At 35.9% G+C, this 14,847-nt stretch overlaps 1 protein-coding gene across 1 annotated transcript in view; it reads right to left on the bottom strand.

Annotated features, from left to right (window-relative positions):
* Window positions 1–1,861: 1,861 nt before the first annotated feature.
* The window catches only part of LOC140496951 (solute carrier organic anion transporter family member 4C1-like), a 106,190-nt gene continuing 93,204 nt past the window's right edge, over window positions 1,862–14,847 (bottom strand). The window contains exon 13 of the mRNA XM_072597372.1: window positions 1,862–4,673. Within this exon, the coding sequence (XP_072453473.1) occupies window positions 4,513–4,673 (161 nt within the window). The 3' untranslated portion in view covers window positions 1,862–4,512. The remainder of the gene's footprint in view (window positions 4,674–14,847) is intronic.

Here is a 14,847-nt window from a genome sequence, read left to right on the forward strand (position 1 = left end):
GACCAGTGCTCACTTGATTTATAGAGGAATACACAAAGAAGGCAATTTGCCAGCAATAGCCTCACAAGTTTATAACTTCAGCAATATCTGGTGATTCAGCATAGTGCAGGCACAGTAAGCTCTTTACAGGCTAAACACAAACGTTTACATTATCTTCGTTACACAATGATACACAAGTGCAGTGAGATTGTTTATGGCCATGAATCCTGGAAACTAGTTATCTTAAAAAAAAAAACAAAAGCAAATCCTCCTTACGTATAAGAGCGAAGTAAGCATAATCAGGAAAAACAATTTACATAATGGCCACAATTGTGCAAAGGAGAACAACACTGAAGGACCTCAGAACTCTGATCAATGTGGCCACTAATCATGATTTCAGAGGTCTGATGGTGAAACATGTATCCTGGCTTTCAATAGAGATGTGATAAACTAGTGTAAGGAACTGAAACATACATTTTCAGGCATGGCAATGTGTTTATTTGTTTTCTTTAACTGTACTTACCTGTTTCAATGAAGAGTTCTACGGAGAAGAATAATCATTGGAAAATGGTGGTGGTACCAAGAAAATGAAAAGACTATAAATCAAACATTTTGAAGAGGAAGCCCAGAAACCCATTATGCAAAATGTTAAATAACAGGTGAGGTAGCTGGAATTTTGTAGTTTAGAGTTTGGGGGCAATAGGGAGCCAACGATGAATTCTGAGCAAAAGAGATATTATTATATCTGCACTTCAAGAATGTTTTTGACAGTTGTATGGATAATGGATTGAAGAGGGGAGTGGCTGGATATAACCTATTGCAATAGCCCAGGAGAGAAGTGTTGAGACTGAATGAGCTAGAGGGGTGGCTAAAATGGGGAGGTGATGAATGAGCTGGACCTGGTGGTATATGTTTGTAATTCCAATTACCAGAAAGGTTTAGGCTGGGGGAATCTCTTGATCTTGAGAGCTCGAGACTGCTATAAGTCGTACAGATGGAATAGCTTCACTGTTTGGTATTAATATGGTGAGTTCCTGGAATCAGTGGGGTAAATGAAAGGGGGAGGGGATAAATCAAGGTGACAAAGGAGGAGGTAACTTAGCCTGGGTCAGATACAGAGCAGGTCAAAACTCCCATTCCAATCAGTTCCTATGAGTAGCTTCTATACTTCCAGCCTGGAAAAGATGGAGAGATGGAAAGAAGGAAGGTAGGAAGGAAGGAAGGAAGGAAGGAAGGAAGGAAGGAAGGAAGGAAGGAAGGAAGGAAGGAAGGAAGGAAGGAAGGAAGGAAGGAAGGAAGGAAGGAAAGGAGGGAGGGAGGGAGGAGAGGAAGGGAGGGAAGAAAAAGAAGAGGAGGAAACAAAAGAAGAAAGATGAAAAAGATGTTACAGAGCTAGAATTGCTAAGACTTGGCAACTAACTGTATACAGTGTGACAAAGTAAAGAATAAAGGGTTAACTCCAAAAGTTGCAAAACAAAGTCAATGGGAGGATGTTGGTACATTCAACTGAAATAGAAAGTTTTGAGAATGGGAAGATTTAGTGAGGAAGTTAATGAGTTCCAGTTTTGATATAACGTCCATTGTGTTTAGTTATAAAGTCCTGCTGCTCAAACTGATAGGTTTTTTTAAAAGATGTTTTGAAAATTTACATGTACTTGGTATAAAATATTAAACTGAGTTTTCTGGTTAAGAAAATTAAGTAAAATAAACATCTTCATAAATTTGGGGCTCATTGAAATAAGAAGTGTTTTCCTACAAGTGATTACTTATGGTTCCATTGTAGAAAAAGATAATTTACCTCAATTCCATTTTTTTTAATTAAGTATAAGAGGGAATTCTTTTGTTATTTTATAAATAATTGTATGTATATTGATTCTTCCAGTGAATTCTAAAGTGTACTCTTTATTGAATTTAGTACATTTGCTAATATATCAAAAACCACTGAACATATCAAATGGCTTCCAAAATAAAAATATTTTCCATTGGTAAAAAAATAAATTTATATTTGTAAAGCAGCTTAGTTACATTTTAATAATATTGATTTCAAGTAGACAAAAGTAAGAAATTTAAGTAGTTGATTTTAAATACCCCTACAATATAACCCTGCTGAATTAGTCAACATATCAATATTCTGGTATCTTAATTTATACCATATTTTAAAAGTTGAGTGTTCCCAAATATTTATAATTTTATATTATTTGCATAGCTATCATAATTGTGCATAATTTGTACATATTCATTTTACTTCATACATTACAAACATAATCTCAATACTTAAAAATCTAAAAAAATTCAATACCACACAATTATATACAAAAATAACAAGAGGGCAACTTCTCTATTGAAGTTTCTTACAAATAGTGAGAAAAATTGTCCTTTTAAAGGTAATTCACAACTTGCAATTTGCAACTCCTGGATTGAGGAGATCAAAGATTCATCTGAGTATCTGAGAATTAACACTGCGTTCATTTCACATCACTAAGAAATGAAGTGTTTCACTTAAATGAACTTTCCCAATAACTTAAGCTTTCTCCTTTAAACATTCTGTGTGTGTGTGCACGCGCTGCATAGGAGAGCAAGAAAAACATTTTTTGGTTTCTAAAATACACCAAATATTCCCTTGCTTCGTGAAACAATATACACTGAATACAATTTAACATTTCTTGTGAACTCAGTGTCTTCATTCTGAAGATCGGTCAATGAACTGATACAGGACAGTGATGCTGTGCTAAACTTTTGAGGTATATAGTGATATTCACCCCTACTACAAATGATCTCAGACTTCTGTACATTTGTAGTTTTTCTGGTTTTGTTGTTCTTGTTGCTTTTAAATCATTCTTTTGCCCCCTTTTCTGATGTCATTCATATTGCTCTCCGAATTTCTGTCAAGATCTATCCTTATTTTCCACCTCTGTACTTTCCCTCATCAGGTGCAGCTATTCCCATGCTTTTTTTCTAGATAGTGCTCTCCACTTTAGTGGGCAACATAAAATAGCATTTTGGCATTTGCCTCAGATTCAAAGTCTCCTTTTGTTTCAAAGTCTCACGTTTGTTGTCCAGTTTCCTTTGTTGTGGCACTTTGGTTCCTGTAAATCTACATCTTGCTTGGTATCCATGTTCTTTCAATTTTTCTCTCCCTTCCATCCTCCACTATTTTCTGGTCCTCAAATAGTCATATGCGACCTGACCTTGGTTTGCCTTTCTGGTTCCTAACCTTTTGCTTACTACTCTCTGGCATCTCATGTATTTAATTATATTAACTGATTTAAATTTCTTTAAATTTAATTTCTTCTTATCTTCCTGATTTATGATTCTTAGTTCTAGTCTCACATTTGATCTGTGCATTCTCCTGGACTCCAGAGTAATTGGCAAATTTTAAGACAGCCTGGTTTCAGACTCAATACTGCTAATTCCCTATTTGACATCATAAAAGGTAGTGAAGTTGGCTCTACAACTCAGCTATGAAGTTTATACATGGGCTGTGTATTATTTTCTCTGATTCTGAAAAAAGTGTTAATCCTATGACTGAGGCTGCTGAAAGTCTGATCCAGTTACATAAGGTCTAACTGCATAGTTTATCTTGTCAGTGAAAACATTTTACTTTTAATCACATTTTTCAAAGTGTATTAAAGGTAAAATTTTTAATATTTCATCCATAAGCAACCTATTTAATGGATACTTATGACAGGTAAAGAGGTAAAAGTTATAGGCATTATTTTTAGGGTTGTTAGGGGCAAGAGGGTAATGAGGAAAACATAGTTAATATTATATTTCAATATCATTGGGAATATCAGTAGTTGTCTCTTCAGGAACACTTTTAAAGTGAAGATGAAAGTATTTATACTCAGTATCTACTATTATACAAAAAAGTAGACAAAGCACAATTTTTAAATGACTCACAATCCAGTAGCTTGTTTTGATAAAGGAGTGTCTAGGATAAAAGTAGGAAACCTTGAAATAAAATATGACCCTCTAATCTTGTCTCCTACATAACCAGTGCCATCCTAGGCCTATTTAAAAATACTGCTACAACTTCCAGCTTTGACTAATCTAAGCTTTGACACTCTGAAATTACAGTAGTCAATAAATAAGTTTTGACTTTTTTAAGCTATCAGAGCAATTGAAATGTTCATAGGTCTTATGAAATGGATTAATATTTTACTAGCCCAGTGCTAACGGTGTCAATTACTTTTGTTTACAATGTTCAGTTTGGAATTTAGTTTAGATAGTCTCTGTTTTTATGTTTAGTTTGGAATTTCAGATACTTGAAAATGAAAAACAAATATATAGCCTTCATACTCCAGGTTTTGGAGCTTTTCAGTGAAATTTAAAAACAATTATCTGCTTACTTACTTTTGAAGCTGCAAAAGTAAATATTCATAAACACCTGAAAATTGAATTCAGTTGTTAAATCTTTTGACCATGCCAAAAGTGTGATTTTTCCATTTGGTGTGAATAATGCTGCAATGGTAATTTACAATTCTTAAAAAAAAAAACAACCAGTCATTCTACTATTGAATGTTCTCTTGTCTTTTATCCATCATGTCTTGTTTTGCTGTAATCAGGTTCTACTGGGACAGAAGCCACAACTACATTCTCACTCTGGAATGTGACATTAGTGCCAGAAGGAGGAGGCTTGTACAAGAAGATTGCAAGGGTATTGAAGAGGATAGTTAATGCTTTACAACCAACACCTGAAAAGAAACACAAAAATAAAACCATAAGTTTCAGTAACTTAGAACAAAACCATATTCACTATCGGTAAATAATCAAGGATCTTGGTAGTTAGTTATTTTTCTCCATTATAAGTTTTTTAACTTATTATAGATTATATTCATCAAAAGAAATATTAATAAAACATATGCAAATTCTAATAAAGAATGGAATATACATTTCTTAAGCAACTACTATGCACCTGACATTTTGCTAAGCACTCCCCAAATACTACCATATTTGGCCTACTTCTAAAATTTTGCCCAAAGCCTTCTGAATAAGTGGAAGAATGGGTTATAGAAAAAAGAGTAAATATGCCTTGGGTTAATGTCTAGTTCATATATTATAACTTGCTACCATGTGAAAATATAAAAAAGATACTTAACAAAATATAAATCTCAGTACTTCTATTGATATTAAATATAAATTTTAATTTTTTTCAAGATTTGTGATTTTCTATGAAAAATCTTTTCAAATTTGGTGGGGGAAAGTTCCTATATAAATATACCAAATTCAATATCTAGGCCTCCTCTTGTGAATCTGAGAAATTAAGGCGCATTTTACACAATTCAAAGAATCATGGATTCGCATAGGTAGCAAGGACCTCAGAGGCCACCTAATCTAAAATATACCCCGATACAAGTACCAATTATAATGTTCAGCTCCCACCTGAAGACCTTCAGTGAGGGGGGAATGCACTACCTCCCAAAGGAGCCCATTGTACTTTTGAACTGCTCTAAGTACTTGGAAGTTTTTTCTCATTTCACTCTTTGCAAATTCCCCCCAGTCATACTATTCCTGACCTCTAGAGTTAGGTAAAGCAAGTCAAATCCCTTTTCCACAAGAAAACTCTTCAGATCCTCTTCAGCTATGATATCCCCACTAAATCTCTTCTTACTTAGACCAAACATCCCCATTTCCCTCAACCTGTCTTCTAGCATGGACACTAGGCACCATTGCAGTCCTCTTCTGGATTGTCTGAGCTTTTTAATATCCTTTCTAAAAATGTGGCAATAAAGAAATGAACGAGATTCTAGGTATGTTCTGAGCAGCAAAAAGTAAAGCAGGATGAGTAAATATTATCCTAGTCCTGAACAACCTACCTTTGTTAATGAAGTCTCTTATTTGTCTTGTCTGCCACAACACAAACAATTTTGAGGTTGTAGATCAGTAAAACCTTCAGATGTTTTTTCAAACTATAGTCTCTTCTCTTATTCTCTTCTGAATAAACTTGTGAGGTTTATTTTTCAAACTCAAGTACAAGGTTTTATTATTATTTCCATTATATTTTATCTTGTTCAATTCAATTCAACATTAGCTCGTTGATGTGTTTTTGGATATGGACTCTGCCAGCCATTGTGCTAGCTAGCCCTTCCTTCACAAAGTTTTGATTTAAAAAATAAAGTTTAGGTTTCTATATTCAATTTACAAAAATTTAATCAGCTACTAAGTCTGGTTTATTCCATTGTCACAACATCTCTTGCATCTTTCTCCTCATCAATAGTATAGCTACTGTCTTAGTTCAGGCCAACTGCTAATGTAAGTGCCTCCTAATTGGGGGCAGCTAGGTGGTGCAGTGGATAGAGCACCAGTGCAGGAGTCAGGAGGACCTGAGTGCAAATCTCACCTAGACACTTGACACTCACTTGCTGTGTGACCTTGAGCAAGTCACTTAACCTCAATTGCCTCATCCTGGGTCATCTCCAGCCATCCTGATAAATATCTGATCACTGGATTCAGATGACTCTGGAGGAGAAGTGAGGCTGGTGACCTGCACAGCCCTCACTCACTCAAAACAAGGTCAAGCATAAGTCATGTCATCATTTCTCTGATGGCATGATCTTCTTTGGCAACAAAGGACGAACACACACACCTCCTAATTGGTCTCTCTCTGTCTCCAGTCTTTGACCTCACAAAGTTATCTTCCATAGAACTGCTAAAATGAAGGTCAGATTTCACTATCATATAACTCCAGCCTCCAACTCAAAAACACTGACAGCTCCTTATTTGTCTGAGACAAAATACAAAATACTCAGCCTGGAATTTAAAAGCATTCCACAATCTAGTAACCACCTTCCTTTCTAGTCTTTACTTCTCTTCATTTATTTTCCATTCTAGTCAAATTCCCCTGCTAATTGTTTATGCATGAAACTCCCTGGCAGTCAAATGTACCTTTGCACAAACAGTTCCCTATATTGAAAATACTCTCCTTCCTCACATGAGGCTCGTAAATCCTTTACCTTTTTTCAAAGCACAGTACAAGTTAAATCTCCTACATAAGGTTTTTTCTGATTCCCCATTCTCTTCCTCTTGAGACTACTTCATATAACTTCGTAGTTTAAAAGAGGGGGAAAAACTAATACTATTCTCTCTGTTTTAGATACAAGTCTGACAAACAATTTTACTTAATTTAACATTAATCTAATAGCTAAGCTATCTCTGACTGACATAGAAAGAGAGAGAGACAGAGAGAGATCCAAAATGGTACAGTTCTCCATACTCTCTGATATACCTCTTCCGTTCCCAAGATAATTTGAAATAACATTTCTGGACTCTTAAGAAAAAAACACAGCATGTAAAAATACAATTTTGAGTTAACTTTTCAAAATTATATTTACTACAGCATTACATAACTGACAATTTCCTCCAGTGTTCTCCAAGCGTAAACAAAGAGATCTCCTCCCTACAATCAGTATCTCGCCATGTTTTCAAAGGAAAAGTGGCTCATATCCCCATCAGAGTATGTGGAAGAGGAGACAGACCTTGGATGGGTTTATGTATTGCTTAATCACTCCAGGCAGGCAATATTCTTAACGAGGCAAGAGGTGTTCTTGGTTCTAAGTCTTGGTTATTATTCTTAATGTGTTTCTCTAAGAAAAGCCTCCACCTAACCTACCTCCAAACAGAAGTCTGGAAAGGGTTGTTTTCTTTGATCAGAGAAATATTACAGCTTAATATTTCTGAAGAAACTAAAAGGGAGATTTCTAAAATGCTTCCACAGTATAACTTTGTAGTTATATATGTTTCTTCTCTTCCCCCACAAGCCCAACTACCGCCCCCTAGAATATAATTTCTTGAAGGAGAGGGATTATTTAGTTTTTGCCCAACACTTAGCATAGTTCCTTGTACATGGTAGGCCTTTCATAAATAAATGTTCATTGAACTGAAATTAACAATAAACATGCTAGACACATAGTATGTGTGCAAAAGGTACTTACTCAATGAACAAAATGAAACAATAGACAGCTTCAGCAATAACTTATTTTCTACATCATCACATTTTAATTATTTTAAACAAAACTTCATACTCAAAAAATTAGTGATCTCATCTTTTACATTACGATCTTTCATTTTTTAATCATAACGGTATCCTACTGTTTATTTAAGGATAACAAGTTTCTTCCATCTTATCTGTTACAAAGTAATTCCATTACCTAATATATAAGCAGTATGATCTGTATAAAAAGGTGAAAAGAAGGAATCACTTAGAGAATAGAATTAGGGAAGCACTAGACCAAGTTACTGCATTTTTATTTTCAAAAAGAGTATAAGATTAAATTAATCTTAATGTTCAAGGACAGAATAACACCTAACACTACCTCTCTCCTCTCATTACCTTTCCACTCCTCTCTTACTTCTTCAATATGCTAGCTATTTTATAGAAAGTATAAATAATATTTAACATTTGGTTTGTAAAGACATGATTTGATCTCTAATATAATCAAAATATGAGTAATAACAATGATTTCATATTGTATCATTCTACTAAATTGTAAAGAATATATTATTCAGAATTATTCAATAGGCATCAATGACATTACAGACTTTCCATATTTAAATGGACAATTTTTTTAAAATTTTCAACCACACTACTATTTTCAGGAAACATTATTTATCACAATGATTATAAGCCTGGAAGTGAGAGTAAAGCATCATCCATAAGCTTCTCTGTCAATGACAGAATAAGAAAAGACAAATGGGAAAAAAGGGGGTAAAAAAAGAACATTTAAAATACTGATTAAGTTTTCTGATTAAAAGATACTTATAAGGTTTTTACTGCTCAATTTATTCAAACACTGATTCCATTGCTTTTGTGATTCATTTACTTACTAGATTGATACTGAACTCTCATATCATTTTAAGTTCAGATGCAAATAGTAATAAGGGTTCCCCACGCTGGGGGCTTTCTGGGGAAAACATAGATTCTTTGCCTCACTTACACTTTCTGTGGTGTTGTGTAAATACCATGGGCATCAAGAGACCAAAGTTTTATTTTCAGCTCTGCTATTACCTAGTAAGTCACTTAACCCTGTTTCTGCATCTACAAAATGAGGACACTTGACAACAGCCATCCAGTGTGCCAAGCTAATTTGGTCATGGATGTTTGAGGATTTGAAGTATAGAGGAGTATGAACATGAATGCTGTATATTTGGGGAAAATATCCTTTCCCCAGATAAAACAACCAAAGTCCAAAGAAACAGAGCTATGAGGTCTTTACTTCCCTCCTTAAAACAAGATGAACAAAAATGTCCCCATTTTTTCCACCATCTTAGGGATTTTCTGCCAATACAGAGAATTCTGGTTAAACCAATCACAAAGAAAAAAAAAATTCCCACAGGAACAAACTTAAAATTTAGCAACTCCTATGACCCCAAGACTTGCATATTTCACTCTATTTCTTTGATACAGCGGACTGTCTGTGTATTCCAAATGAGCATAAAAAGCTACAGAAACCTAATATGTATCCTAAGAAGCTAAGGGGTCATTAGCAGTCAGCAATCTTCTTTAATGCACTCATAATTTTCTTTTCCTTTCAGTTTGGCTTCTCACTTTATTTAATCTCCACTGAAACGAACCCACCGATGGTAAGATTCTCAAGAAAACCAAGGTAAATTATTTAAATAAATTCTGATCCACAGATAGATATTCAAGATGGCCATGGAATACCCTTAATAGTTTAGTGTCAGAAATGTGATGTACTAAACATAAAACAGACCTCCAAGTATCACAGTGGATAAAGAACTGGACTTGAGGGGGCTAAAGCCAAGATGGCGGAGTAGAAAGATGCACATACGCTAGCACTTCCCCTACAATTCATAAAATACCTGTAAAAAATGATTCTCAATAAATTCTAGAGAAGCAGAAGCCACAGAATGACAGAGTGAAAGAGATTTCCAGCCAAAGGTAAGCTGGCAGTATGACAGGAAAGGTCTATCCCATGGGACACTAAGCAGAGTAGAGCGCAACCTTGGCCTTTGTAGCACTAGAACAGGGCCAGAATAGGCCTCCAGAGCAGAATTCCCAGCATGGAGTGTCTCAGATCCTTCAACCTACAAGTGCTGAAGCTTCAAAGGTCAGTAAGAGGGCTTTCCCAACTGGACAAGAGGGGACAAGTGTTCCCCCCATCACTGGCCCCAGGCGGTGGCAGCAGGGTTGGCTTGGTTTTAATTCCAGTTCCTTTGACTTCTGGAATATTCTATTCCAAACCCTTCAATCCCTTAATGTAGAAGTTGCCAAAACCAGAAAGAAAAATAAATATTGAAAGAATCCACCAATCACCTCCTGAAAGAGACCTGAAAAGAGAAACTCCTAGGAATATTGTAGCCAAATTTCAGAGTTCCCAGGTCAAGGAGAACATATTTCAAGCAGCTAAAAAGAAATAATTTGAGTGTTGAGGAAATATAATCAGGATAACACAGGATCTGGCAGCTTCTACATTAAGGGATTAAAGGGCTTGGAATAGGATAGACCAGAAGTCAAAGGAACTGGGATTAAAACCAAGAACCACCTACCCAGCAAAACTGGGTATAACACTTCAGGGGAAAATACAATCATTCAATGAAATGGAGGACTTTCAAGCATTCTTGATGAAAAGACAAGAACTGAAGAGAAAATTTGACTTTCAAACACAAGAATCAAGAGAAGCATGAAAAGGTAAACAGAAAAGAGAAATCATAAAGGACTTTCTAAAGCTGAACTGTTTACATTTCTACATGGAAAGATAATATTTGTAAGTCTTGAGACTTTTCTCAGTATTTGAGTAGCTGGAGGGATTATACACACACACACTCACACACACACACACACACACACACACACACACACATACATATAGACAGAGAGCACAGGTTGAGTTGAATCAGAAGGGATGATATCTATAAAAAATATATTAGTATTAGAAATGAATGTTGAGAATTGTTGTTGCATATAACTGGGAAATAAGAAATACAGGTAACGGGGTATAGAAATCTATCTTGCCCTACAAGAAAAGAGAAAAGATGGGGATAAGGGAAGGGTGGGGTGTGATAGAAGGGGTAATCAGAATGTAAGGTGTTATGGGGTGGAGGGAGGGGAGAGATAGGGAGAAAAATTGGAACTCAAAATTTTGTGAAAATGAATGTCAAAATCTAAAAATAAATAAAACTTTAAAAAAATAATTAAAAAAAAAGAACTGGACCTGAATTACAATCCAGCCTCAGATACTTACAAGCTTTACCTTGTTTGCCTCAATTCCTCATAAGTAAAATGAGCTGAAGAAGGAAATGGCAAACCACTCCAGTATCTTTACTAAGAAAATCCCAAATGGGATCATGAAGAGTCAGACATGACTGAAAATGATTCAACAGCAACAAACATAGGCCAACTAGGAAAAAAAATGATTGCCTATTTCCTTTTCCTTCTCTCTGCTTTCTGATTTCTTTTTAATCTCCATTAGAGAACTGGGAAACAGTTGTTACTTGTGGAGTCTACATCTTACCAAAGCTAGGACTTAACAGTGAACCCTTTATTCCTGCTATCAAGTTTCTATTCTAAGTCTGGTGGGCAAGAATCTGGGATTCCTTAAGAAGAAACCTGTTTTATTATCTCATTAACTGTAGTGCGTGGGTAAGAGTTTCTCTGTCTGTCCTCAGAGTTAGTGAAGAGAGCTGCTTAATCATCTCCTTATCAATGTAAGATATCCTGTCTCTTAGTTTTCGCTTGGCTGAGCCATCTTACTTATGGAGAGGCTGAATCCACCATCTCCTCAAAAAATGTAGCCCTATGCTTTTTATTTGTCTTTCCAGTATGTATTTGTGAAGGGAACAACTCTATCTAGTAAGTTCCAATAAGGGAAATCCAGTAGGCACGTGAAATATTATTCTTTTGAGATTTAAATGGATATGATCATACACTTAAGAAAAGAACACAAGATTGAAATCTTGATTTGTTTTTGTAGAATGTTCATCTGTGAAACCATGAAAATGCTCCTTTTGTTTTCTTAATGCATAAGTGTGTGGGTGATGTTGAAGAAGTATTTATTGTATTTTTATCTGGGCCTGTAAATAGATGAAGAACTTAATCAAATAGGAGTCTTATCATACCAGAAATCTTTCTTCCCTCAGCCTGAGCAACCTAGAAAACAAGGAAGTGCCCCTTTCTTTAAAAATATTTGTGCTATCAATGTCTCCTTGCACATATACAGCTTTGGAAACATTAACTAAATTAGTTGTTTTCAATTTTAGGTGTAAAATCTAGCTTTTCCAAGAAGAAGGTATTTCTAAATGTCTACATTTTAAAGCTCAATGTGAGCAACTGTTAATTGAGTGAAGAGTAGAAAACAGAAGAGTTGGGAGTGGGGGGTGGGGTGTGGGGAGAGGAAGACTCTCATCCCCGTCTCTTCTGAGATATTGCAGCCTTGAAAACAAAACAAAAAGGAATTCAAAATTGCATAGGGTAATACCTGAAACTATGAGAAATTAGCCTTGAGTAAATTAAAGTCTTTAAAGTAAAGGTGTTATATATCTTAAGGATGCTTTCAGAACGGACTATTTCATTGGATGAAGGAGAATTTTTTTTTAAATTTTACTCATATTTCTTTTCTCTCATAACTATAAGAATTGGAAATAATAGAATATAGAATTTCTCGAATTAACTCATATATTATAACTCTTACATATATAATTAACTCTTATTCATCATGTTTCCTCAGGATGAATAAAGTATTTTTGTTCAGAGTAAAACTGTGCCGATTATGCCAAAAGAGTTCTTAAAAGAGAAGGCAATAACTTTAGACTGTCCTCCCCATGCTTTACAAAGTCTAGGTCATATGTGCTGCCTTCACCTAATTGGAATGTAAGCTTCTTTAGGTTAAGAGATTGTATAGATAGCTTTTCTTTGCAATCACAATTATGTGTCTCACATATAATAAGTGCTTAAGATATTATTTTTAATTCATTCACTTATTGAATGAATTAATTAGCCCCTTTGATTATCTACATTTTTCTGAAACAATTAAGTTTAAATTTTCCCTAATGTGGCCAGGTTATATTTGTTAAATGGAGAAAAATATTATTATTTTCTGTTCTAGAGATTCTAGACCTGTATACCATATGATGTTTCAAAAGTGCTTGAGGGAGGCGGAGTCAAGATGGCAGAGTAGAAAGATGCACATTTCTAGCTCTTCTCCCACAGCCCATAAAATACCTGTAAAGAAAGACTCTCGACAAATTCTAGAGCAGCAGAAGCCACAGAAAAACACAGTGGAGGAGATTTCCAGTCCAGGGTGACCTGGAAGGCCAATGGGAAATGTCTGTTGCACCAGACACGGAGTGGAGTCCAGCCCAGTCTTGGCCACAGTGTGGCTCTGGGAGGAGGATGCGAGCAGGCCTTGGGGGTGGAATCCCCAGTTGCAGTACCAACAGTTTGCAGATCCCTCAACCCACAGGTGCCAAACGTCAGTGACAGGGATTTTTCAGCTGGCCAAGAAGGAAGAAGAGCCTTCTCATAGCTCCAGCCTCAGGTGGCTGCTGCATCAGGCAGATGGCAGCAACTTCCACAGCAGCCCCTACAGCAGCTCACATCCATTGTTGGATTGTAAATCCCTGGGGGCACTGAGCAGCTGATTCTTACCTCAGCCTTCTGTAGAGGCCCTGCCCCTATCTAACACTCCTGAGGGATCTCAGCAGCTGATCTTTATCTCACACTGAATGGTGGCCCTGCCCCTGCAGCTTATCTGAATCTCAGCCCCCAGTGCCCTCATGGCAGAACTGGAGGCAAGGTGGTTGTGAAGAGGAAACTCTATTATTCAGATTCTGGGCACAAAAATTTCTACTTGCTCCCAGACCAGTGTACATGCTTGATTGTACCACCTTGGAGGAACTGAGATCTTACAGACCCCCAGAGTAAACCCTACTCTTGACAAAGGACCCAAAAGTCAAGCAACTGGTTGGGAAAATGCCCAAAAAAGGGAGAAAAAATAAGACTATAGAAGGTTACTTTCTTGGTGAACAGATATCTCCTCCCTTCCTTTCTGATGAGGAAGAACAATGCTTACCATCAGGGAAACACATAAAAGTCAAGGTTTCTGTATCCCAAATATCCAAAATAAATATTCAATGGGCTCAGGCCAAGGAAGAGCTCAAAAAGGATTTTGAAAATCAAGTAAGAGAGCTGGAGGAAAAATTGGGAAGAGAAATAAGAGAGATGCAAGAAAATCATGAAAACCAGGTCAACAACTTGCTAAAGGAGATCCAAAAAGTGCTGAAGAAAATAACACCTTTAAAAATAGGCTAACTGAATTGGCAAAAGAGGTTCAAAAAGCCAATGAAGAGAAGAAGGTTGTAAAAAGCAGAATTAGCCAAATGGAAAAGGAGGTTCAAAAGCTCACTGAAGAAAATAGTTCTTTCAAAATTAGAATGGAACAGTTGGAGGCTAATGACTTTATGAGAAATCAAGAAATCACAAAACAAAACCAAAAGAATGAAAAAATGGTAGATAATGTGAAATATCTCATTGGAAAAACAACTGACCTAGAAAATAGATCCAGGAGAGACAATTTAAAAATTATGGGAGTACCTGAAAACCATGATCAAAAAAAGAGCCTAGACATCATCTTTCATAAATCATCAAGGAAAACTGCCCTGATATTCTAGAACCAGGGGGCAAAATAAATACTGAAAGAATTCACCTATCACCTACTAAAAGAGATGAGAAAAGAAAAACTCCTAGGAATATTGTAGCCAAATTCCAGAGTTTCCAGGTCAAGGAAAAAATATTGCAGTCACAAAGAAACAATTCAAGCACTGTGGAAATACAATCAGGATAACACAGGATCTGGCAGTTTCTACATTAAGGGATAGAAGGGCTTGGAATAGGATATTCCAGAAGTCAAAGGA

This window comes from Notamacropus eugenii, chromosome 3 (assembly GCF_028372415.1).
Source record: "Notamacropus eugenii isolate mMacEug1 chromosome 3, mMacEug1.pri_v2, whole genome shotgun sequence".
Taxonomy (NCBI): domain Eukaryota; kingdom Metazoa; phylum Chordata; class Mammalia; order Diprotodontia; family Macropodidae; genus Notamacropus; species Notamacropus eugenii.